This window comes from Giraffa tippelskirchi, chromosome 2 (assembly GCF_054371585.1).
Source record: "Giraffa tippelskirchi isolate mGirTip1 chromosome 2, T2T-mGirTip1v1.2.pri, whole genome shotgun sequence".
NCBI classification, from domain to species: domain Eukaryota; kingdom Metazoa; phylum Chordata; class Mammalia; order Artiodactyla; family Giraffidae; genus Giraffa; species Giraffa tippelskirchi.
This window is the reverse complement of record NC_137276.1, coordinates 9,810,328-9,835,085: the sequence shown is the minus strand read 5'-3', so window position 1 is coordinate 9,835,085 and position 24,758 is coordinate 9,810,328. Positions and strand designations below refer to the sequence as shown.

General features: G+C 49.8%; 1 protein-coding gene across 21 annotated transcripts in view; it reads left to right on the top strand.

Annotated features, from left to right (window-relative positions):
• Positions 1-24,758, top strand: part of TACC2 (transforming acidic coiled-coil containing protein 2) — a 228,785-nt gene that overhangs the window by 186,013 nt on the left and 18,014 nt on the right. For 4 of the 21 annotated variants that reach the window (XM_081534239.1, XM_081534222.1, XM_081534215.1 and 1 more), the window contains 8 exons: positions 4,218-5,529; positions 9,557-9,617; positions 10,733-10,934; positions 17,697-17,758; positions 18,757-18,872; positions 20,263-20,434; positions 21,703-21,843; positions 22,727-22,816. In XM_081534239.1, coding sequence (XP_081390365.1) covers positions 4,218-5,529; positions 9,557-9,617; positions 10,733-10,934; positions 17,697-17,758; positions 18,757-18,872; positions 20,263-20,434; positions 21,703-21,843; positions 22,727-22,816 — 2,156 coding nt within the window. Of the gene's footprint in view, positions 1-4,217; positions 5,530-7,379; positions 7,416-9,556; positions 9,618-10,732; positions 11,028-17,696; positions 17,759-18,756; positions 18,873-20,262; positions 20,435-21,702; positions 21,844-22,726; positions 22,817-24,758 lie in introns of all 21 variants that reach the window. The other 17 variants (XM_081534294.1, XM_081534276.1, XM_081534269.1 and 14 more) reach the window with 12 other exon arrangements.

Here is a 24,758-nt window from a genome sequence, read left to right as displayed (position 1 = left end):
ATTGTCTTCGTGTTGATGTGGTGTGTGAGCATTTAGAAGTCCAGTGCAAGCGACTGGGAATCCAATTGGCCCACACTTGCTTTGGAAAATCAAGGCCTACATGTGGCAATGGCCCATTTCTCTGGTCTAGGGCTTCTTCTGAAGAGAACCAAAGAGCCCTCCCAACCCTGCTTTGGTTGCCAGACAGTAAGACGGTGGTTCTCAACCAGGGATTATTGTGCCCCACCCGCAGGGGACATTTGGCAGTTTCTAGACAGGGATGACAGAGGATGAGATGGTTGGATGGCATTACCAACTCGATGGACATGAGTTTGAGTAAGCTCCGGGAGTTGGTGATGGACAGGGAAGCCAGGTGTGTTGCAGTCTGTGGGGTCACAGAGTCGGACACGACTGAGCGACTGAACTGAACCGAACTAAGACATGTTTTTGACACATTTTGGATGTCGTTATCGACTTGATGGACATGGATTTGAGCAAGCTTCAAGAGTTGGTGATGGACAGGGAAGCCTAGCATGTTGTAGTCTGTGGGGTCACAAAGAGTCAGATATGACTGAGCGACTGAACTGAACTGAGACACATTTTTGGGCTTCCCTGGTGGTTCAGACGGTAAAAAGAATCCACCTGCAATGCAGGAGACCCGGATTCGATCCCTGGGTCGGAAAGATCCCCTGGAGAAGGGATAGGTTACTCAGTCCAGTATTCTTGCCTGGAGAATCCCCATGGACAGAGGAGCCTGGCGGGCTATAGTCCATGGGGTTGCAAAGAGTTGGACATGACTGATCAACTAAGGCTTTCAGACACATTTTTGGTTGTCACAGTTCAGGGTTGGGGAGAGGAAAGGCATCTTGTAGGCAGAAGCCAAGGATTCTTCTAGATATCCTACAATGAACAGTATTTCCCGCAACTCTCCCCCCACTCACACACACACTGAGACAAAATATTTACCATCCTGACATGGGCACAGTGCAGAGGCTTAGAAACTCTGCAACAAGATTCGATTTCCTGGTCCATGATGATTTAATTATGGTATGTCACGTCTAAAGAGGAAAGCCACATTAGGCAGTCAGAGAGCTTTTCTTCTGGGGAAAAGAGTGAGCAGATGGTTAAGCTGAGTATCTGCTGCGTGTTTCGTGGTTGGGGGAGAACTCTTGACATCTGAAGGGCCTCATAAGGCTGCTGGGGTGTGCCTAGTAGCCTGAGAGAAAGCAGGCCAGCAGTTTTGGCCCTTGCTTTGGAAATGATGGGAAGCACTGAGGCTCTTTCTCCCTCCCGCAAGGCCCGCTTGAAACACCGGGTCCTCTGCATTCCCTGGTCCTTTTGTGCCCTCTGTACTGTGTGTCCAGGGCAGGAAGAGAAGACAACTGCTGATGGAAGGAGGGTGCAAGCCTCTGGAGGGAATTAATTTTAGAAAGGAGGAGGAAGGAGACATCTTCTTTTGAGATGAGCATGAATCAGGAGTGTGTTCGAGACATGGCAAATCTTTTGGTGGAAAAGGTTGAGAGGTTCCATCTTCTAGGACATCTGCTCCAAGTAGGGCCTGGAGTGGCTTTGGATGCCAAAGAGAAGGGAAGGTTTGAAACCGTGATTGGCGAACAGACCTGCTTCCAGAAGGTCATCTCAATGCCAGAGGCATTTATTCAGCCGGCAAGAGAAAGTGTGACAGGTCCGGGGAAGACAAAGATAAATCAGACCAGCTCCTGAACTCAAGAGGCTAGAAGTTTCCTTGTGTTGTCATCTCCCGGGCAGCCCTTCACCTCCTGGGGTTCTCTGCCAAGTGCTCACCCCCCTCAGAGTGTGCAGCCATGAGCAGGAGTGGCTCTGAGAAAATCTACAGTAAGAAGCCAGTTCGAGTGTTAAGTGAAAAAGAAAGTGAAAGTCGCTCAGTCATGTACGACTCTGTGATCCCTCTAGGCCAGAATACTGGAATGGGTAGCCTTTCCCTTCTCCAGGGGATCTTCCCAACCCAGGGATCGAACCCAGGTCTCCCGCATTGCGGGCAGATTCTTTACCAACTGAGCTCTCAGGGAAGCAGGCATCTCCCAAACCTTGTTCCTTTGTTGGAATGAGACGTTAGGGCTGCCAGATTTAGCGAACAAACCTACAGATCATCCAGTTAAATTAGAATCTTAGATAAATAATGAATGATTGGGACATATTTATATAAAAAACATTTTTGTTTATCCGAAATCCAAATTTAACTGAACATCCTATATTTTATCTGGCAACTGTTCCAGCAGGGGATGAGGTGGGTACTGCAGGGTATAACACCCGTCAGTGAAACACACTTTGGGGATGCTGGCCCAAGTCATATATATGCTAGCGCGCTCTCTCTGTTTTTCTTTTTGGCTTCGCTGTGCAGCATGCGGGATCTTATTAATAGTTCCCTGACCAGGGATCAAACTCGTGCCCCACCCCTCACAGTGGAAGTGTGGAGTCCAAACCACTGGACCAGAGAAGTCCCTGTGCCAGCTCTTTAATTCCTTCGTCTGCGGACCACTTTGCAACATTTCCTCCCCTTTGTCTATTTACACATCTTTAGTTTTCTGGCCAATCATTTTCTGGCCTCTAGACGGCCCAGGGTCTCTGTGAAGCCAGAAGGGCATGCAGGGCACCACCTGGTGCAGGCAGAGCCCAGAGCAGCTGAGACAAGGCCAGGCTGGTTGCATCCCCGTGGAGCAGCGGGGCCATGAGATGATGGAGTATCTCTTGACCAGCATCTGGAGCGTCCACGTGCCTGTGTGCTCAGTCGTGTCCGACTCCTTGCGACCCCGTGGACTGTAGCCCGACAGGCTCCTTTGTCCATGGAATTCTCCAGGCAAGAATACTGGAGTGGGTTGCTGTGCCCTCCTCCAGGGTATGTTCCCAACCCTGGGATCGAACCCGCATCTCTTGTGTCTCCTGCCTTGGCGGGTGGGTTCTTTACCACTAGCACCACCTGGGAAGCCTGGAGCATCCACAGCATGTTTTAAAATAAGAAGCAGCATCCTTGGCTGGCAGCGGCTGAGGGGGAGGAGAAGCTGGGAGGAAGCTGCAAAAAAAAATGGAGAGAGAATGGATGAGAGGGAGGTTGAGAAGAGAGGCATGGCAGGTGGGGTTGGAGGGAGAGATTACAGGGGGTGCCTAGAGTCGGGACAGGTGGCAGATGCATATGCTTAGTTCTGCTGCAGTTGCCTGGGGCCTGCACTTAAAGGCTCTGCATACTCAGGAGCAGGCTGGATGATGGTAGTAGCTAATATTTACTGAAGGCTCACTATGCTTTACCTGCGTTATTTCTGTCTTCCTTTCCTGCTCCTCTCCTTTACTTTAGCCACACTGGCCTTTGGTATTTCTGCAACACACTATGTGTGCACTGACCCCAGGGCCTTTGCACTTGCTGTTCCCTTTGCCTTGGATGCTTCCCCCCAGATATCCCCATGGTTCACACATTTACCTTGTTTCTGATCTTGGCTTAAATGTTTTCTCCTTGAAGAGGTTTGCCCAACTACCTTATTTTAAAATCACAACACTCCTACCCTGTCTTTCTTTTTCTTCTTAGCACTTACCACCATCTGACAGCCCATACATGTTACTTGTTTATTACTTCTTGACTGCCTTCTCCCTAAAGAACCTAACTTGCAGGAGAGCAAGGATTTTGTTCATTATGGAGTCCCCAACACCTGGAATGGTGCCTTGTTTTGATCTGGTGCTTGGTAAATGTGTTTTAAATTTTTTAAATGTTAATTTTTTGGCTGTTTCAGGCCTTAGTTGTGGCACACAGGATCATCAGTATTCATTGCATTTTTAGTTTTGGCATACAGGGTTTTTTTCTTCTTCTTTTTTTAAAGTTGCAGCATGAGGGCTCCTTAGTTGCAGCATGTGGGATCTAGTTTCCCAGCCAGGGGTTGAACCCTGGGCCGCCTGCCCTGGGAATGCAGAGTCTTAGCCACTGGAGTACTGAGGAAGTCCGGGTAAATGTGTTTTAGATGACAATGTTTAAAGCTATCCTTTAAGCAGCTCTTATTGCTCCCATTTTACAGATGAGAAAGCTGAGGGTCTGCTTGTCCAGGGCCTGGAGCTGCTTGGTGAGAGCAGAATTTGTACCCAAGCAGCATGCTTGCTGAGGGATGGATGGGCTGGCCTGGGGCTCTGGTCTTGGAGGGTGATGGTCTGGCACGAGATGAGGGACTCTCCGAAGTGTCCTGTGTCCTTCAGTGATGGCTTTGTCTCCATTCCCTCAGGATGCGGCTCTGAGCCGGTCTCCGTCTCCGATGGCCCCCGCAGCAGCTCCGTGGAAGGCAGTCCTTTCCATCCCCCGTCACACTCCTTCTCTGCCGTCTTCGATGAAGACAAGCCGATAGCCAGCAGCGGGACTTACAACTTGGACTTTGACAACATCGAGCTGGTGGATAACCTTCAGACCTTGGAGCCTCGCCCCTCAGACCCTAAGAATCAGGACTGCAAGGTGAACTCACGGAGGAAGTCCACGGACTCCGTCCCCACCTCTAAGTCGACGTTGTCTCGCTCGCTCAGCCTGCAAGCCAGTGACTTTGATGGTGCTTCTTGCTCAGGCAACTCCGAGGCCACGGCCCCGGTCGCGGATGCATACAGCGCGGGTTCGAGCAGTGCTTCCAGTACCCTTAAGCGAACTAAGAAACCGAGGCCACCTTCCTTAAAAAAGAAACAGACCACTAAGAAACCCCCTGAAACCCCCCCAGTGAAAGAGACACAGCATGAGCCAACCGAAGAGAGCCCTGACCCCAGCGAAGAGAATCAAATAGCCGAGACGAAAACAGAACCGGCCAGGGCGGAAGGTTCTAGATCGGCCTTATCGGAGGAGGCATCCCTAGAACCTGCTGCTGCCCCCAAGGCAGCCTGCCCTCTGGACTCCGAGGGTGCAGAAGGGGCCGTCCCCCCAGCTTCTGGGGGTGGCAGAGTGCAGAACTCACCTCCCATTGGAAGGAGAACACTGCCTCCGGCCACGGCCCCTGAGGCAGTGGAGGTGACCCCATCAGATAGTGGGGGGCAAGAGGACTCCCCAGCCAAAGGCCTCTCAGTGAGGCTGGAGTTTGACTATTCTGAGGACAAGGGTAGTTGGGACACCCAGCAGGAAACCCCGCCTCCCACCAAAAAGATAGGGAAAAAGCCGGTTGCCAAAATGCCCCTAAGGAGGCCAAAGATGAAAAAAACACCCGAAAAACTCGACAACACCCCTGCCTCGCCTACCAGGTCCCCTGCTGAACCCAATGACATCCCTATCGCTAAAGGTACCTACACCTTTGATATTGACAAGTGGGATGACCCCAATTTTAACCCTTTTTCTTCCACCTCAAAAATGCAGGAGTCTCCCAAACTGCCCCAACAATCCTACAACTTTGACCCGGATGCCTGTGATGAGTCCACTGATCCCTTTAAGACGTGCTCTAAGGCCCCCAGCTCACCTTCTAAATCCCCAGCCTCCTTTGAGATCCCAGCCAGTGCCATCGAAGCCAATGGAGTGGACGGGGATGGGCTGAACAAGCCCGCCAAGAAGAAGAAGACGCCCCTCAAGACGTAAGTTCACGGGTGCAGGTGGTAAGGTCAGAGGTGGGGCTGGGCACTGGCTGTATCGTTGCTCACTCGCCTGGAAACCTGGGCTGCCTTGCCCCCCCATTTGCCACAGTGCCACCGCGTTTGCAGCAGGGTACCTGTTTTCATTCCTCTCTGCACCCATAGTGGTGCTGTGTCCCATCCTCACATCCCTTTGGGTCTAGAGTCCTTGACCTCTTGCCTCGATTACTTAGTGGTCTAAAGCTTTACTTGTAGCTGAAGACATGACCTTGAACTTCAGGAGAGGGTGAGGGAATCCATGGAAAGGAAGCAGCCCAGTGGTGGCCTGGTCCACCTCCCTATTGGTGATTTAGCATTTTCTGTTTAACACGTGAATTGCTTTTTGGAGTGGCTTGGAAACTAAGGGATCCGCCCTTTAAAATATTATTAAAATTTTGTAGTATTTGTTTCTGCCCTTTAATGAGACATTGGCCCATTGGAAAGACCCTGATGCTGGGAAAAATTGCAGGTAGGAGGAGAGGGGGCAACAGAGGATAAGATGGTTGAATGGCCTCACTGACTCAATGGACATGAGTTTGAGCAAACTCAGGGAGATAGTGAAGGATGGGGAAGCCTGGCATGCTGCAGTCCATGGGGTCGCAAAGAGCTGGACACAACTTAGTGATTGAACGACAACAAGCCCGAGAGGCAAACACAATAGACTCAAGAAGCCCACGAGAGAGAGGCCTGGTCTGGGCCCCTTCCTGCACCTCAGGTACCCTGTAGGAAGCACCCATGTTGTTTCTGCCCCTTTATCTCGTCACCTTCGTAGATGAGAGTCCACAGGCCCTGTGGATCCAGAAAAGATCAGTGGAACCTGAAAGGGAGAAGCGGTCCCCGCAGTCTCCAGGAGGCCATGAGTAATTGGGTCTGCTGTCCAGACAGTGGCCGAGTGGCCTGCACTTGATACATGTGTCCATGCCTCCGGAGTTCATCCCAGGTTCCAAACGGGATGGCTGCAGGTCCATCCTCCGGGCTTTGGTCCAAGTGTAGTGTGGTTTGGTGCTTGGAGCCTTTCTCCTTGCTCTCAAGTGAAGTATCGTCAATAATTTGACCAAAAGGCCCGGCTTCTGGTGGCATCTCAGCAGAACAGACCATGACTGCTGGCCTCTCTGAGTCTGCCTGGCACAGATCAAGATAGGGTAACCTGTTTACCTCTCCTTCTGCACCCTCCCCCCCGCCCCCAAGCATTTAACATTTGAGAAGAACCCGAGGCTTCCTGAGAAGAGGGTCTCTAAGCAGGCTTTGACCTTGGGTGATGGTGGATGGGAGACAATCCTGGCCAAAAATGTGGACTTGGTTTTTTTAGATTAGCTGCTAAGCCAGGCCCTTCTTAAAGATTCCATAGAATCTGTGTTGGAAGCTGTATTTTAAGCCTCGAACAGGAGAAAACGGCAATGCCCACACCACAAAGCCATTTCTCTCATTTTGGGGGATGAGAGTCAACTTGAAGCCACCACCTCCTCCTTCCCCACAAGACAGCTTGGTTCTGTTCTCTTCTGTCACCAGAGCTGACTGAGGTCAGGGAATCCTACCTGTCCCCAGGTCTCACTTCTGGTGCAGATGGCCAGGAGTCCTTCTCTGGGGTGGCAAGCCTCTTTGAGCCACCAATACTTTATGGGATAATTGGAACCAAGGGAGGAAGGTGTTCTCCGACAGCTCCTCTCCAGAAAGCTGGGATGTCGCCCCCACGCCCAAGCCGAACATTGGATGGCTGTTGTATCCTAACCCCTTAATAACCAGTCATCTGCAGATTTATCTTTTTTGTCAGTTCCTTCTGTCTGTCTCTCTTTTTCTTTGTCTTCTTGTCTTAGGATGGTTGAAGATGTGATGTCTGTATGTTCTCTGTTGTAAGTAAATTTAACGGAATCTGCCTCTTACGCCAAATGTGCTTTTTCCTGCCTTTGCTTTTGCTTCCAAGCTCTTTTTTATTTCCTTTCCGTGGCTGCTGCTTACATATTTCTGTGGCGGGCCTGGGAATGACGGGGCATGGGGCTTCCCAGTAGCAGAGGTTATTTGTCTGTTTCATAGTGATTAGCATAAGTGAAACTGCTTGGCTGTGAAAACGTGATTATCCAACATCTGCCTGCTTGTCAGGAATGGAACCTTTTTTTTTTTCCCCTCGCATATTGGATGTCTTCATCTGAAACCCATACATTTTTTTTTTTTTTTAAACTCTCATTCCATTCTTCCATTTTAAATGGGACAAGTAGGCGATTGCTTTCAAAGTATTGTGGCTTCACCTTAAAATAACCATCCAGTCTGACCACAGGCAGGAACTGCTGTTGCTTGTTCTGGCTACATGTGAAGCAGAAACGTTTGGGCTGTTTCAAATTGAGACCAGTGGGAGCCCCCTGAAATGCAGGGTCAGCTCAGAGTGGAGCACACGGCTGTGAGAGCCATCGCCTGGTGGCTTCCGGGCAGGGTATCCGCATGCCATCTGGGGATTGCCTTGCTGAGGGAAACAGAGGAACAGGTCAGACCACCTCTGTGCCTGTAGTGCTGTGCATTCCGGGCCGTGAGAGATCTTGCAGGCTGCTCCCAAGGGCCCATGGACAGGCATCTTCTTTGCCTCAACGTCTTTCCAAGAGAAGCTGGCCTGGTCCCAGGCTCCCAGCAGCCCTGGGGTAGAGTGCAGTCTCTCAGGGTCTCTTCTGCCCCAGGGATTTCTCCAGTATTTTAGAGCCACTTAGCAGCTGTAAAATACACAGTTGCGTTTTTATATGCATGAATAAATACATGCTTCAAGCTGTAATTGCACTGTTCACATGACAAATGCCACAAATGCTGCAAATAACCATTTATAGTATTTCTTTCATAACTGAATGCCATTGTTGGAGTGTTTTATCTGAGAAAACTCAAGGAGGAACTTGGTGTCCAATTGCTCTGTCCAAGTAGTTACCATCTAGAGCAGGAGAGGGGGAGGGGCAGTGTAAGATGAGGGAACACCCTCCCCCAAGCCCTTGCCTTGCTGGGGCTGGACCAGACCACTGAGGGGCCCGAGACCAGGGGGCAGAGGCCAATCTGCAGGTGGAGAAGTCTCCATTCTGATTGTGGAAATGACCCCCTGATCACCCAATAGACATAATGGAACCATCTATGCTAAAAAATCCCTTCCTTCTGACTTTTTCAGGAATCTGAGCTGATGTCTCCTTTGCCTAGGTCCTCCTCTCCCCCACCCTCACCCCCAGTTATTTATATGAAGGAGAAAAAAGCAACCAGAGTGGTTAATTATGATTAGGAAAGGCATTTTTTTTTTTAAATGATATTATCTCTGAAAAAGAGTTCTGGAGTTTGGTTGCACAGCAGTGTGTATGTACTTCACTGAACTGTACATGTAAGAGTGTTTGAGATGGTAGATTTTATGTGTATTCTACCATAAATGGAAAAAAAAAAATGTCACCCCTGGCCCTGCCTTTAGTCAGGATCCCACCCAGAAGTTCAGAGGTGCGGGAACCCATTCAGCTCAGAATTCCTGCATGTAGGAGGGAATCTCCCGGTTCCCTCCGAAGACCCAGACCTTCCCCTCCTATTTCTGCACGGCTCCTGCAGCTGTTTGAGTGCTGTGTCGGCTTGGTCTTCCGTCAGTCGGTTCCTGTTCATTGGTGTCATGAACTCACGTCCCCTCCCCCACCTTAGATGGCTCAGACCCTCCGGGAGGAATCCAGATATGTTAATCCGCTCACCAGATTCTGCTTGTTTCAAATAAGAACATCTGGGCAAAGTTAGCTTCACTTTCTGGGTCAGCTCTCCACAATGGCATCTCTTCAAAAGACTTCTGGCTTGATGAATCTTTCCCTCGAGGGCAACAGTATCTGTGAAAAAATCAGAATGGATTGTCGGTGTGGATGTCTTTCCGTTGGTGTGGGAGCGATGTGGACGGGAGGGTGGTCTGGGCCAGATACTCGGCAGTCACGCGGCGGGCCTCGGTCGGCTCTGGAATGTTCTCTGCCTCTGTCCGTTGTGTTTACATGTCTTATTTTGTTTCCAGTGACACATTTAGGGTGAAAAAGTCGCCAAAACGGTCTCCTCTCTCTGATCCACCTTCTCAGGTATACTGTTGCCTTGATATTTATCATTTTATCGCTTGCCCGGGGGTGGGGGGTAGTCAAGACTGAGGTATGTTTATTCCCTACTAGTCAGTTGCTCATCGCGGCCATGTTTCCAACACCCTCTCCTTGTCTTCTACGTGGAGGGTCCCTCAGTGTTTGCAAGACTTGGTTTTGATCACTTCCCTTGGGGAAATGTCAGAGAATGTCCCCAGAATTGGCAGATGCCCAGGAAAAATGTTAGTTCTCTGGGAATCATGCTGGTCCATTCTGGCCAGTTAATATGCTGAGAACATCCTTAAATATCAAATTGAGGAAGTCTGTGGAGATAAACGCATATACAGTGAGAAAGAACTGAACGTGCGTGAGGAGCACTGCATCGTGTAACCAGAATCAGGACTGGGGCGGAAAAGGGACTCCATCCCCTAAAGAAAGGGGGGCTGGGCTCTTTCTTCATACAGCTCCCGGTCTCCTTCTCACCTTCTTTACAGACCAGGAATGTTTATCAGGCCATTCAAGGTCATAAAACAAGCAGACCTCCTCTATCGCCCTCATCCAAGCCAGTGAAACCCCAGCCAGGCCAACCCTGGCCAGGGCGGAGCTGCAGAGAGGCACCCAGCCCCACCAGAGGGGTCTTGGGTCCAGTGCCATGTCTGCTGTAACGTTTTTGGGCTCCCACCCTGCCCTGCTCAGCTGCACATCTCTGTGGAGATGGGGCTGAAACTTGCTTTCTCTACCTCCCACGTCAGGCCTGACGATTGTTGGGCAATGTCGGTGGTATTGATGTCCAGCCCTGAAGCCCTTTGTGGGCATAACACTATAGTTGCCCTAATAAAGTGCCAGTTGTAAAAAGTTTCTTTGTTTTTCTCAAAGTGAATGAGCAGGAACGTCTCAAATAATCAGAACACAAAATCCTGATTCTTTTCTAAACCCATGGTCATCACCCCCTGAAACAAGCCATCAGAAAAAGGAAATTCATAGCGGAAGGAATTTGTTTCCCTGGAACTGTTTTGAGCAGAGGAATATGACAGGGTCCCGTCCTGGGTAGAGGGACCCAGACCCCGTGGGTGGGCGCAGAGACGGGATGAGAGGAGAGACGGCTTCCCTTCTCCTGGTAGGACCCCACCCCCGCGGCCACGCCGGAAACGCCGCCCGTGATCTCGGCGGTGGTCCACGCGACTGACGAGGAGAAGCTGGCGGTCACCAACCAGAAGTGGACGTGCATGACGGTCGATCTGGATGCTGACAAACAGGACTACCCCCAGCCCTCGGACCTGTCCACATTCGTGAATGAGACCAAATTCAATTCACCCACGGAGGGTAAGCAACTTGGTGGCCAGCTGGACTCCCACCCTGCCTTGGAGACCACTGCCCCTAGGGAGCACAAGGCCAGGAAAGAAACCGCTAAGCCAGGTGACTGTGCTGTGGATCGCTGCCTCCTGCGGCTTCCTGAGCTAGGCTGCCTGTTAACAGGGCCTGAGGCTTGAACCCAGCTGTGCTGTGACCCGCAGGCACCTGCTAAGAGCTAGCAGGGCGCCCTCTTAACGCCTGGCCCTGAGCTCCCCCGAGCTTTGCACCTGAGCTCCCCCGAGCTTTGCACCGTGTCGGCTGTATGGCTTGTGTCCCTTGAGGATTTTGTGTCGAATGCTCAGGTTGGTCAACCGGCCCGGGGGTCTCGGGGTCCCCACGGTTCATTGGCCCTTAGGCACCTTTCACCATGTGACCAGCACCTTCTGCTCAAGCCCTAAGCCAGAGGCTCCCCCTCGACTTGCCAGCGAGAACCTTGAGTCCTGACAGGCCCTAGGCGTGTCACTTACATCATTCATATCTTCTTCCCCCTTATGTGTATCAACTTGCAGCTGTCTGCCTGGTTCTTTGGCTTGAAAAATTCATATATCTTAAGTCAGCAACTAGAACCTTCCAGGGAGGGATATGATGCTACCCTGCATTCCTAGTCCTCACAGGGCCTGTCCTCCACCCTCCTCATGTGGGGCTTGTGAGCCTAGTCTTGGGCCGTCATTCCAATATTCTGGGCTGTCGTTGATGGGTCTAAGTTTCCCTCTCTTAGATCTTAATTTCTAGCAAGTCTTAAAAACTGAGTAGAATTTAGTAGGAGGACAATCATAGAGGGAAACCTTATCTCCACTTCTTTGCTGCTAATAAGGAACCGTGATCTCTATCAGGCCACTTCCTGCCCCCAGCCTGGGTGGAGCAGGGATGTAACCAAGGAACTTTTTAAAATTTATTTATTTTTAATTGGAGGAAAATTGCTTTACAATATTGTGTTGGTCTCTGCCATACATCAACATGAATCTGCTATAGGTATACGTATGTCCCCTCCCTCTTGAACCTCCCTCCCACCTACCCTCTGAAAGTGAAAAGTGAAAGTGTAGTCACGTCCCATTCTGTTCAACCCCAGGGGCTGTAACCCACCAGGCTTCTCTGTCCATGTAATTCTCCAGGCAAGAATACTGGAGTGGGTTGCCATGCCTTTCTCCAGGGGATCTTCCTAACCCAGGGATCGAACCCAGGTCTCCCACATTGCAGGCAGATTCTTTACCATCTGAGCCACCAGGGGACTCCCACCCCTCTAGGTTGTCACAGAGCATCTGATTTGAGCTCCCTGCGGCGTGCAGCTAATTCCCACTGGCTGTTTTATCTGTGGTGATTTATGCATTTCCATGCTGGTCTCTCGATTCATCCCACCCTCTTCTTCTCCCATGGTGTCCGCAAGTCTGTGCTCTGATTTGTCTCCATTGCTGCCCCTATAACGTGGAAAGCTTCCTCTGGAGGCTCTTCTTGATCCGGGGCCTGGGTGGCTTGCTTTCTGCCCTGAGGTTTCTGAGTGGTACCGTGAGAGTCATTTCAAGTCTGGGGGAGACTGGATGCTTCTCTTATGACATGCCTTTCTGTATTTTGATGATGAAAGGCTTGGACTTTGGGGCATTGTATTTTCTGAATAGTGGAGCCTTTGGTTGGCTGTCGGGTTAGCCCTGTGGCCGGGGGCTTGTGGGGCTTAACAATGACCATCTTACTCCACCATGACCCCAGGGGCCTGGGACTGGGCTTCAGCTCTGCTTCCGTCCTCCTCTTCCTCTGCGCACACACCCCTGGGCCGGGAACCCCACCAGATGGGACACCCACCCTGCACCCCCACCCGGTCCCTCTGCAGTGGCTGCTGCAGGATGCCCCTCACCTCCCTGCCTCCCAGGCTTGTCCTGCCCGCTCCCAGCCTTTCCCTGGACATGGCCCCCTCGCTGCCTATCCTCAGTGCCTGGTCTGAACCTACTTGGAGGTTGCTTGATGCGGTAATAATGATTCGAGTGCATCTCTTGCTTCTCTACTGGATTGTGTGTTTCTTGACAACAAGAACCCTATCTGAGTCAGCTTTTCCCACAGCACCATGAACACAGTACGAGCTTTGTGGGGAAAGAAAATAGAAGGCTAGGCAGGTATACAGTGTAGTGTCCACATAGTCTGATCTTTGCATTGCTCACCTCCTGTGTGAGAGAGATGTGCGGAGGTGTGTTGACATCCCGGAAGCAGCAGGGGTAGGTGAGGACCAGCGGGAACCTGGCCATTTTGCTAGCTCCTGCTGGTTCACATCTCTTGAGGTTTGATAAGGAACTGTTAAATGTCATAGAAACATAGAAGCCAACCTGAGCTTGCCGTTGTAGACAGGAATCAAAAGGTATATGTGTTTTGTGGTATATGTATGTGGTTGTATTACCAGGAATCAAATAAATACATGCATTATTTTCATAGAAAATAGAAAATCCCTGGGTCAGGAAGATCCATTGGAGAAGGAAATGGTAACCTATGGACAGAGGAGCCTGGCAGGCTACAGTCCAGAGGGTTGCAAAGACTCAGACATGACTGAGTGACTAAGCACGCAAGAAAATAGATCCTAATAATAACTTTTAAGCTAATAGGTGCCTCGTTCAGTGGTGACATCCATTTCTTCATCTTCAACTTGGAACGAAGACCACTCACTAGCTCACTGACACATTCGAGAATTGTTTTCTGCAAAAAATTTTACAAATAGGTAAATCTGGAAGTTTGGAACAAAACGCTAGTAAACCGGCCTTTGTAGAAAATGACTAGGAAGATTTGGGAAGCCCTGCCCATAATTGTAGCTGGTGGGCGATGGGAAATCCACTGGACGTGTGAATCCAGAAGAGCTGCAGTTTTGGGAGGTGTGGTCTGTGTACCTCTCGAGTGTACCTGTTCCCTACAGCAACCGGACGTAGAAACTGATGGAGCCTTGTTCTCGAATTGTCCCTCCTGTTCATGAGATCACGTCATGTGCCTGGTGGTGGTGGGGAGCAGATATGTTCCCGAGAAAGAACCTGAGAGTGGAGGATCTGAGCTGTTAAAGATTTGCTCAGTGTTGAGGGGCTAATCCACATAGGACCAGGTTTGCCCGACTCGAAGGGCCTCTTCCCCACCACAGTCTTTATGTGACTGTCTTTCAGGCTTCCTTTCATTAAGTGTAGAATGAGGGTGTTGAACTTCCTTACCTGGGTCCACAGGAGATTCAAATCATCTTAATATTGCAAAAAACCTGAATAGACCTAGTTTAGATGGATGCCCAGCTAGTTGAAATTGCATGTTTGGGGTCAATAAGCACATCAACTCTCTGTGGTAACACTGATAGTCTCCAATTGCTTAAAATTGGAGCTTGACGATCAAACATTTTCTTTGAACCCTTGCTTAGCAAATGCCATTTTCTAGGGCAGTCTTTTGAAACATGATGCCTTGAGAGAAAACTTAGTCCATGTGGTTCCCAGGGATGAAAAGTTTAGGAACCACTGGGAAGCAGAGCCTCCGAGATCTCCCTTGTCTCTGGTCTTAGACCCTGAGGGAGTAGTGGCTTTAGATTCACAGATCTGGATGGCTCATTGCTAGGGCATCAGCCTCTCCCTCCTACATCCAGTAGAGGGGAAGGTGTCCTCGGGAGGAAGCCTAACCTGTTCTTCAGTTCAGTTCAGTTCAGTCACTCAGTCATGTCCGACTCTTTTTGACCACATGGACTGCAGCACGCCAGGCTTTCCAGGCTATCACCAACTCCCGGAGTTTGCTCAAGCTCATGTCCATTGAGTCCATGATGCCATCCAACCATCTCATCTTCTGTCGTCCTCTTCTCCTCCCGTCTTCAGTCTTTCCCAGCGTCAGGATCTTTTCCAGTGAGTCAGTTCTTTACATCAGGTGGCCAAAGTATTGGAGCTTCAGCTTCAGTGGTGGGCGCCATTGCCTTTGCGATACAGACACATAGAAAGGCCACCCAGGGAAATCGGAGCAGTGTCCTTGTCCCCTTCTAAAAGCCTCTTCTCCTCTCATCACGTATGTTAAAAGTTTCGGAAATATTAGCAGTGAGCAATAATAGACCTGGTTGCAATCCATTACCTTTTGCATGACCAGCTGTGGGGCTTTACATCAATTCATTTTATCCTGTAAAATGTGTGCACTTTGAACTCCATTTTATGAATGAGTTAGTAGGCCTGGAGAAGTCGGTGAGGTGGCTTCCTTGATCCTGGGAATGACCATCTGGACTCAACTGCATCCTTCTGGCTTCTGCTCAGGCTCCTTCTGGTCCTCTAGCAAAGCTCCAACAAGGAGAGTCCAGTGGAAACAGCAGTCCAGCCCTCTCACGGTGCATTGCCTTCAGAATGACCGGACCCATTAACAATCACGTCAGGCCTCTTCAACTCAAAGCAGCACATGCTTTAGCGAGCTGCCTCTTAGATGCAAAGACATTGAGCCGCTTGGTATAATTGCTGTTACCTTTGCTGGTCTGCCAGCTGTGTGTGGCATGATGTAAAAATGGAGCTAAAATCGCATGTGGCTTCCCTCTCCGAGCCTACCCTCTGAGGCTTAGAATTTAAGGCAGATGAGTTGAGATTTTGAAAACCAAGTTGAGTAAGATGTTTTCTCAAAATATCTGAGAGCCTGGGACTTCCTTGGTGGTCCAGTGGTTAAAACTCCACGCTTCCACTGCAGGGGGGGTGTGAGTTTGATCCCTGGTTGGAAAAATTAGATCCCCACATGCCACGTGGTGCGGCCAAAAAACAAAAAAGAATATATCTGAGATGCTCTTGGCAGGTAGGAAAGAAGGCAGATAAATGAGCTCAGTGACCTGAAACTCACCCAGATCTGCTGCCAGGAAAACGAGTGCAGATTCCAGGTGGGACACTGAGGCAAGCTGGTAACCAGAGCTAGCGCTGACCTGGGGTCCCAGGGCCCGGAAAATCTCCATGGTGGCCCCCAGGTTATTCTGTGCATCCCGGGTGCTCTGTGCCATTGTAGGGTATGTTTGTGTGGGGGGGGGGTGGGGGGTGGGGAGGCTTTCTGTTAAATCAATTAGGATAAAATCATGCCTTGGCAATAGCAGTGATACCTTGGAGGAGGAAAGAGCTGATTCGTAGTATCTTCTCCACTTAGTCTTTAGCAGAACAATAAAAATGAGTGTTGGCATCCTCCAGAAGAGGCCCTAGAAATCACTGTGTCCTTCACTATCCTCTGCCTTTGGAAGATAGTAAGTCTTAATAAATGAATGCTTCTGTGTCTTCAGTCGAGGCAGACCCCGGGGACAGGTTCACAGCACGGTTACAGACACTCTGAGCTCCTGCCCAGCATGCGGTTCGGCTTTGTCCCTGTTCCTCCCCAGGGGCGCACAAGTCAGCGCCTTCAGGATGTGTGAGGTCTTTCTGGCCATTAATCCACAAAACCATCTCCATTCCCACGAGCAGGTCACGCCTGCCAGAAAGATGCATTTGCTTCATCCCAGAGATTCCTGAAAAGTCATCCACGGAGTTAAATACTGGAGTTTTTTCAGCCAAAACCACACACACTTGCAGGTTTTGAGAAAGTCTTTGAGGAAATCCCTCATTTATTATTTTTTTTGGCCTTGCCTCGCGGCATGCAGCGTCTTAGTTCCCTGACCAGGGATCGAACCCATACCTCCTGCAGTCTTAACCGCTGGACCACCAGGAAGTCCTGGATATATCTCATTTTAAAGCTCATATTTAAAGGATCATTTAAAAACAATCCCTTCTGTTGAATATGCTTATGAATGTATAGGAATGAGGGACTTTAAACCAGAAGAACTGCTGCTATTTCTGTTTATTTTTTATTAAAAAAAAAATAAGGCATTGGGCTTTAAGGATTGCCATTGGTACTCTTGCTTTCTGAGTGGGTCATGTCACATCTTGCTATTCTTCTTAAGTGGAAAAGAGCCATCAGGTAGCTGTGGATTGGGGTTTTTGCGACGATAGGGTCCTCTTCTGTCTTGTCCACTACTGTATCCACCATGCCCCTGCACAGTCTGAGGCACTTAGTACGTGCTGAGAGTCCATTCACCAGACAGGGACTTGGATGGAGTGGCAAAGCTAGGTCTCCGCCTGTAACTGCCTGGGAGCTGAGGCAGGCAATGGGATTTCTAGTCTCCAGTGAGAGTATCTCGAGTTTTCCTTGTAGCCTAAAGTCTCCTGTCAACTTGAAATAGGCCATTACTCCACCAAATTGGACTTTAGTAGTCTTTGTGTTGGAACATTTGATTCAGACCAGCCCCTTGGTACTGGCAGAACCGGAGGGAATGTTCTAAGCGACGTGCAGAGCTTCTCTTATAGCAGCACTGTTCTTCCCCTTTGCTTCCATCAACCGGACGGGCAGCTCGGGTCCAGTTCCAAAATGTCACCAGGACTTGGGAAGATTCCCTGAACCGCACATGAGACTTTCAGAGAAAGCAACACCCAGAGGGTACGCACGCTCTGATCTGAAAACGCAGTGCAGGATGCTCAGATCTTTTCCCAGTCAAATCCATGCTTGGTCTTGACATTTAATTCCCGTGGGACTCTCTTAGACTTCCAAGTGGCTGAAGCCCCTTTATGGTAAGAGGTTTACCACTTGTCTGAAAATAGCTAAGGCGAGCCTCCCCTTTTGACTGTATCGGAAATCTCAATCAGTGGACATTCTCAGAAAGCTTAAAGGCTTGTTCCAGGCCCCACCTTGCCCAGCCAAATAAATCTTTTGTTTTTGTTTTTCCCCCTCTGGTGCTCACCTCTCCTTTTGTTTCTTTTGCAGAGTTGGATTACAGAAACTCGTATGAAATCGAATATATGGAGAAAATCGGTTCCTCCTTACCTGTAAGTTCTTCTGCCTGCAGCCAGCAGGGGGCTTGCTTTCCACCCTATTTTGGGGTCACTTTAGTGAACCGGGGCTGGAGTGGGGGACTGTGTTGAGGTTTGTCTCAGCCCACTTCAGATGCCATTTTCAGGGAGAGAATGATAGGATGCCCTTAGACTTCCTGCAGAATTACTCCCTTTGACTGAGAAAGAGCTAGTCCTGAGATTTCTTTTAAAAAGGTAGAAGGAGTGGTTTGGTTGTTTTTAAGGTGTACCGTGATCTGGTTTCTGCAGACTAATTGCTTTCTGTAATTGAAGAGTATCCCTTTGAGCAATAAGTCTACCCCTCTTCCCTTTTTCATTTTGAGTCATTATGATGGGCAGCTGTCTTCCCTGGCTTAGTATGTGTTGCCGCCAGGGCGTTTGGTCCTGAACATGACCTCTTATGCTGTGCTGTTTTCCGGCAACACCCGCAGAAGTGTGGCAATGCCCCGGTGGTGGGGGGGCTCGTGCGACACTCAGGATCCCAGATGTGTTGCTCTTACATTTCTTTCTCTGCGTCGTTCGTAGATGTGGGGTTGCTGCTTCTAAACCACAGTTGCTCTAAGTCAGTGAACCTCGACGGTGATGCTGATCACTCTAGTCTATCATGCCCACGTCCCCCGTTCAACTGTGGGCAACACCTGGGCGGGCTGTCTCCGACCCCTCTGTTTATCCTGGGTGAGCACCCAGAGAGGACGGCCACTAAAGGCAATGGCTGAGCAGCAGTGAGCGTGTCGCACACCAACCCCATCGCAGTCAATTCTCCCCTGCGGGGAGTCACACTTCCTCTTTCCGCCTTCCTCCTGCCATCCTCCGCTCCTCTCTCCTAGCCGGTACCACTCTTCTCCTCTCTTCTGGGTGGCTGGAGAGAAAGCCTGACCAGTTACCCATCCCCTTCGAAGTGCGCTCTGGTTTTCGTCTCGGTAGTGCGTTCAGGCCATGGTGGCCAAGCTGACGTGTGACTTTGATCCCTGCAGCAGGACAGTGATGCCCCGAAGAAGCAGGCCTTGTACCTTATGTTCGACACGTCTCAGGAGAGCCCGATCAAGTCTCCCCCCGTCCGGATGTCCGAGTCTCCAACGCCGTGTTCAGGGTATGACTGCCCTGATGAGAGAGCTAAGCCCTGGCAAGGAGGTCTTCCGGCCTCTGAGCCCCTACACTTCTCTCCTGACCTTGATTCATTTGCACACACGCAGCCCACGTCTCCATCTCGGCATCCACTCTGACGCAGATGCAGCGGGTTTGTCCCTGGCTGCCCTTTGGACGGAGCTGGGATCCTTTAACTAACTGAATGTGTGCACCCCTCACATCACTTCCCAGCGCACACACCGCTTGATTTTGTGATTCGTCCCATGAAGAGGTAGCATGCTGGAGCATTCCGAGCTGGAATCCCACTCCTGGCCCTCACTGGTCACTTGAGCCCTCCTGGGCTGCACTTCCCTCATGTGTTAAAGTGAGAGTAAGGAATACAATTGACCTTGTAGGGATTTTATGAAGATGAATTGAGGCTCTCTGTCTTACAGGCATCCCCCAGTGGGGATGGGGCTAGGGGTCCCTGTCCAAAAAGCCATTGATGGGGAGTGAACGGAGATGCTGTAAGGAGAGCACTGGTCATGAGGCCTGGCACAAATAAAGTGCCTGATAAATGCTGATTGTTAATAAGATGTGAATGTAAGCCTTTGTCAGGGTCTGGTTCTGAGCTGTGTGGTGCTGGGTCGGGTGTGGGTAGGGTTTCATGCTGAGACTGGGACCTTCCTGCCCTCCCCTGCTGGCCCGGTCACTGAGCAGGAGTGAAAGCGCTTGCTTTGACTTCCCACACTCACTCCAAAATCTGCCCGGGGCGGGGAGAATGAAATGATGACATTATTACAACAGCAATCATGGTGCCTTGCGACCGGCACAGTGTCATGTACGGTCCATGCAGGCAGCATCTCACTTGATCTTCACTAACTTATAGCCCCTAATCTCTCCTCCTAAGGTGCATAGCCAGGGGCCTGGTGGTCTGCCTAACTCCAAAACTTGTGTCCTTGGGCTTCCCTGGTGGCTCAGACAGTAAAGAATCTGCCTGTAATGTTAGAGACCTGGGTTCAATCCCTGGGTTGGGAAGATCCCCTGGAGGAGGGAATGGCAACCCACTCCAGTATTCTTGCCTGGAGAAACTCATGGACAGAGGAACGTGGTGGGCTACAGTCCATGGGGTTGCAAAGAGTCAGACACAACTGAGCAATTAATACTTTCACACTTGGTGTCCTTAGCTAGATGGCATCTGTACTTCTGGCTCTACCTTGTCAGCAGGCCCTGGGGTGGAACTGGACCACCCTCCACTCAGCCAGCAGGCCCCTTGACTGTCTAAGACCTGCCCATTTTCCTGGGGGGATATGATCCTGGAAGTCCAGCATCCCTTGGCATATTAGTCAAGGCATCCTGGCTGATTTCAGTGGGATTTCTGGTGCAGACTCTAAAGATGCCCTTTGCTTCCTCAGCTCAAGTTTCGAGGAGACCGAAGCCCTTGTGAACACTGGGGCAAAGATCCAACATCCCATTGCACGAGGGCTGGCCCCCAACCAGGAGCCACACTTGCAGGTGCCAGAGAAGCCCTCCCAGAAAGAGCTGGAGGCCATGGCCTTGGGCACCGCGTCAGAAGTGATGGAAATTGTAAGTGGGGTCAGAGGGACCTGAGATCACTGTGGATGAACCCGGGACCAGTGGGCTTCCATCACTGCTCAGGCCAGGTCTTTAAAGTGCCACTTGCCTGATACCGGGCACAGGGCTGGAAGCTAGCCTAGGACATCCCACCCCATAATGATCAGAGGAAGGCTCCCTGTCCTCATCGAGGTGGTTTTTCAGTTCTCACCTAAGTGCATTATTTGCTCTCAGGGTTATTAGTTTTCCACTTCCAGCCCCCTCTAGCTGGACTGTGGCTTTGGAGCTGTCATCCGTCTATATCCTACCTCTCTGTCTTCTCTGGCAGAGGGCAGAGAATGGTAGAGCAGGTAAACGCGGTCCTTTTGAGAGACAGTTGGTTCTCCTGGGCCTTGGTGATGGGAAGTGCCTTCTGCTTATAGACCAGGACTTAATACCCCTTCCTTCCCCAGCCCTGTGGGCCTTCGCAGAGCAAATAGACCTGAGCTCAAGGCCCCGCCCCCAACCTCCACACATCTAAAATGGATCATCCTTCTAGATGAATTTTCTTTTGCTTTTTTACCTCCCCCCTCACAATCTCTAAGAGGGTTTGAGGCTATTGACTTAGCGTGTTACTTTGTTGTTCCAGATGAGTAGATGTTCATTTATCTCATGCATCAAGTACTTAATTTAGCACCTACTGTGTGTCTGGCTGTTGGACACTGGAAAGATCATTGTAAGCAAAAACATGGTCCAGACAGGACTTAGAGCATCTTTTAAATAGACATCATGAGGGACTCATACATAATTCAACTTTCTGCCAAGTTGGCTTCTGATTTTGAAGTCTTTCTGATCTTTTTCTTTTGAACGCATCTTTCCATTATTTAGAAAATGACCTTTTACCAAAACCTTACTTTGGATATTTACACTGGAAGGTATTTTCCTGATGAGTTATGTTACATTTGGAATCCCCATCAGCTAGCTTGTTTCCCACCTGCTGAGGTTTTTAAGTAACTAAGTACAGCTCTCCTCCCAGCAACTGGTTATGGAGTGGGGGTGGTGTGGGGGTGGGGAAGGACCCTAAGACGGTGCTTTGGGGGAGGGGGTTGGGCCTGCCAGTCTCGAGATGCCCGTCGTCAGCACGTGGACATCAGTCCAGATGAAGAGGGAGGTATTGGCACCTGATACTCTCTTTAGCCTTAAGGCAGAAATGTTCAGCCAATAGATGGGTGGTCCTTGCTCAGAAGCTATCACTCTGTCTCCTCTATTTTTCCTCTGTGTCCTCTTCTGCCGGCCTTCAGACAGCTCCCGAGGGCTCCTTTGCCTCTGCTGACACCCTTCTCAGCAGGCTAGCTCATCCAGCCTCTCTCTGTGGTGCGCTTGACTATATGGAGCCTGACTTAGCAGAAAAGAACCCCCCAGTCTTTGCTCAGAAACTTCAGGTTTGTAGCCCATGTGTGACTTTGGGGGAGTTTGTCAAAAACCTCAGTAGAGAATGAATCTCCGAACTCCAAAAGCCGCAAGGCAGGAGTGCATGGAGCATTGCTGTGAATGTTCCAGATGGAATCACTTCCCCTCCAAGACTGATGTATGTGGTGTTCTCTACCCGGGACGCCAGAGTGATATAAATTGTGTCATTCCATATGGAACAAACCATTTGTATTTCAATTTGGAAATTGGACCTAAACAGTCATTTTTCAGACGTCTTGATAGCCCCAAAAGCAGCTTTCTGTGATTTATTCATGGAACCAACGGTATTAGCTCACCATCGAGCCAGGCTGTTTATACATATGAGGTTATCTCAGACCCCCATTGAGATAACATCTGGACTCAAGTCTTGCATCTGGAACCAAAACCATTCTCTCTACCCTGCGCTTTAAATTTGACCACTTAATTTGATATTCCCCTAGACTGGGATGTGCAGAGCAAACCTATAGAGATTGCTTATAGTCGTTTGAGAGATGCAGATATCCACTCATGGAAATTGTTGGCCAACTTTTTATGAAATGAACAAAAGGAGAGAAATCGAAGGAAATAGTGCACTAAAAATTCTGATCTCATTTTAAAAATCATTTCATATTTGACGGCATAATACTTCCTGACAGACATTCCAAAGGGTGATTAAAAAAAAAAAAAGGAAATTAAGCACCTATTTCATGATCTGCTGAGGTGTTAATTGTGAAAGAAAGCCAGTGCGTGTGTTTTCCCGAGTACCTGTCACAACACATTCACGTGGCCCATTCGTTTCTTGGATGTGGACAAACATTTCCGTCCTGTCTCGCTGCGTTTTCCCTGCGGTCTGCTCATTTCCCACCCCTCCGGCAGGAGGAGTTAGAGTTTGCCATCATGCGGATAGAAGCCCTGAAGCTGGCCAGGCAGATCGCCCTGGCTGCCCGTAGCCGCCAGGACTCCAAGGTACCGGTTTGCTGCTGCTGTCTGCTGCCTCTTGAGAATGTTGTGTGGTCCAGAAGCTTCTTTGCTAACCATGGCCAGGCAGGTGTTCGACAAAGGATGATATCTCCAAAAAAGCAAAAGGCGTAACTCGTGCACAAGTACACACTGAGCGCATGTCTAAGATCTGGTCCACTCAGTTAGGAAGGAACCAAGCAGGGCGGGTGATAAAGCTGGTTGAATGGAGGAAAATACGAGAAACTCATGTACAGTCAGAGGAGTAAGGAAACTGGAATCAGATTGTAAAGTTAGATATAAAACTGGTTAAATCTATTAATAGATAAAGAGGACAGATAAATCCTAACCTTTGAAGTTCTTTTTTCTTCCTACAGAAATCATTTGCTTCTCTATTGATGAAAAGTAATTTGCAGCTTTTCTGTTTTCTACAGTTATTATAGAATAATACTAATGATTATACTGAGACTAGATCCTAATCAGTAGTAAATAGGTGAAAACAAGACCTTCTTGACATGTCAGATGACCCTTAGGCCAGGGTCAAGAGGATTACAAAAAAGCTATCCTTTTCTGCAAGTAGAGAGCATAAATATTTGAGGCTTTGCAGGTATCTGTCTGATCTCTGACAGCTACTCAACTCTGCAGCTCTGCCAAAGCAGCAGTGGACAGCACTGGATGAATGGATCTGCTGGGGCCCGGTAAACCCCTTTTACAGGAAATGGCATTAGGCCATTAGGCCCACACCCTATAGTTTGGCTCAGACTGTAAAGAATCTGCCTGCAGTGCAGAAGACCCAGGTTTGATCCCTGAGTTTAGGAGATCCCCTGGAGAAGGGAATGGCAACCTACTCCACTCTTCTTGCCTGGAGAATCCCCATGGACAGAGAAGCCTGGTAGATGACAGTCCATGGGGTCGCAAAGAGTCCTACACGACTGAGCGACTCACACTTTTGCTTTCTCATTATAGTTTGCCAGCCTTTCTCTAGAGGAGAATATGATGTTGACAGTCCCTGTAGAGATTGTTTTGCTGGCTTCCAAGTTTGGAGTCATTTTGCTCAACAGTTGGGATGAGTTACTGTTGCTGTGCAATACAGCACGTGGTCCATGGAGGTTCAGCCCACCCCCAGGGCTGACGGGTGCCCTTGGAGTTTGAGAAGCCTCCTCATTCCCTCCCCCACACCCAATCCCCAGGTGGCAGCCCAGTAAAAACCCGGGCTGTTAGACAAGAACTGGGCCCCAGTGCACTGTGTGGCCTTGAACCAGTGGGTGAGCCTCAGGTTTTCCATCTGTGTCAAAAGGCTAACAGCGAGTTTGCGGGTTGCTGTGAGGACAGTAGGTGATGTGCCGAGAGCGGCACTGTGCGTGGCACACAGTAGGTGTGCGATCAGTGAATGGGCGCTGACCTTCACTGGTGCCTCTGTTTCCTAATGAGACACTCCCAGCATCTCTCCTCATGGCAGGTCCAGGTCCTGTTTAACTGATGGGGAAAACGGAGCCTGGGAGCCAGCCCAAATTAATAGCCTGATGGTGATTCACTGGCTTTCCAGGAGCTAGTGCTCACATCTCTAGATGGGAGCCTGTTGCCCGTCCGTCTCAAGTGACGGCTTGCCTAGCAGCAGGGCCATCTCTCATCCTTGATACAGGATCAGGAATTCATGCTGCTCCTGCCTTGAGGGCCCCCTGCATGTTGTCCTCCTGGAGCCAAACAGGGACCCCCCCACCTTCCAGAGACATCTCTGAGATGTCTACCCATGGGTATCCATACCAGGAACATTGGTACCCAGAGTTGAGACAAGAATGTAAAGTCTAATTGTTGGTGTCCTTGTTCTTGTGGCCAGCCCGTAAACCTGGGTTAAATTTCCGTGAAATGAGATTTTTAGAATACGTTATGCAGTAAGGAATTTTTCCCCCTTAGGTTTATTTCTTGATATTCTTGGTTAGTGGATTAAACA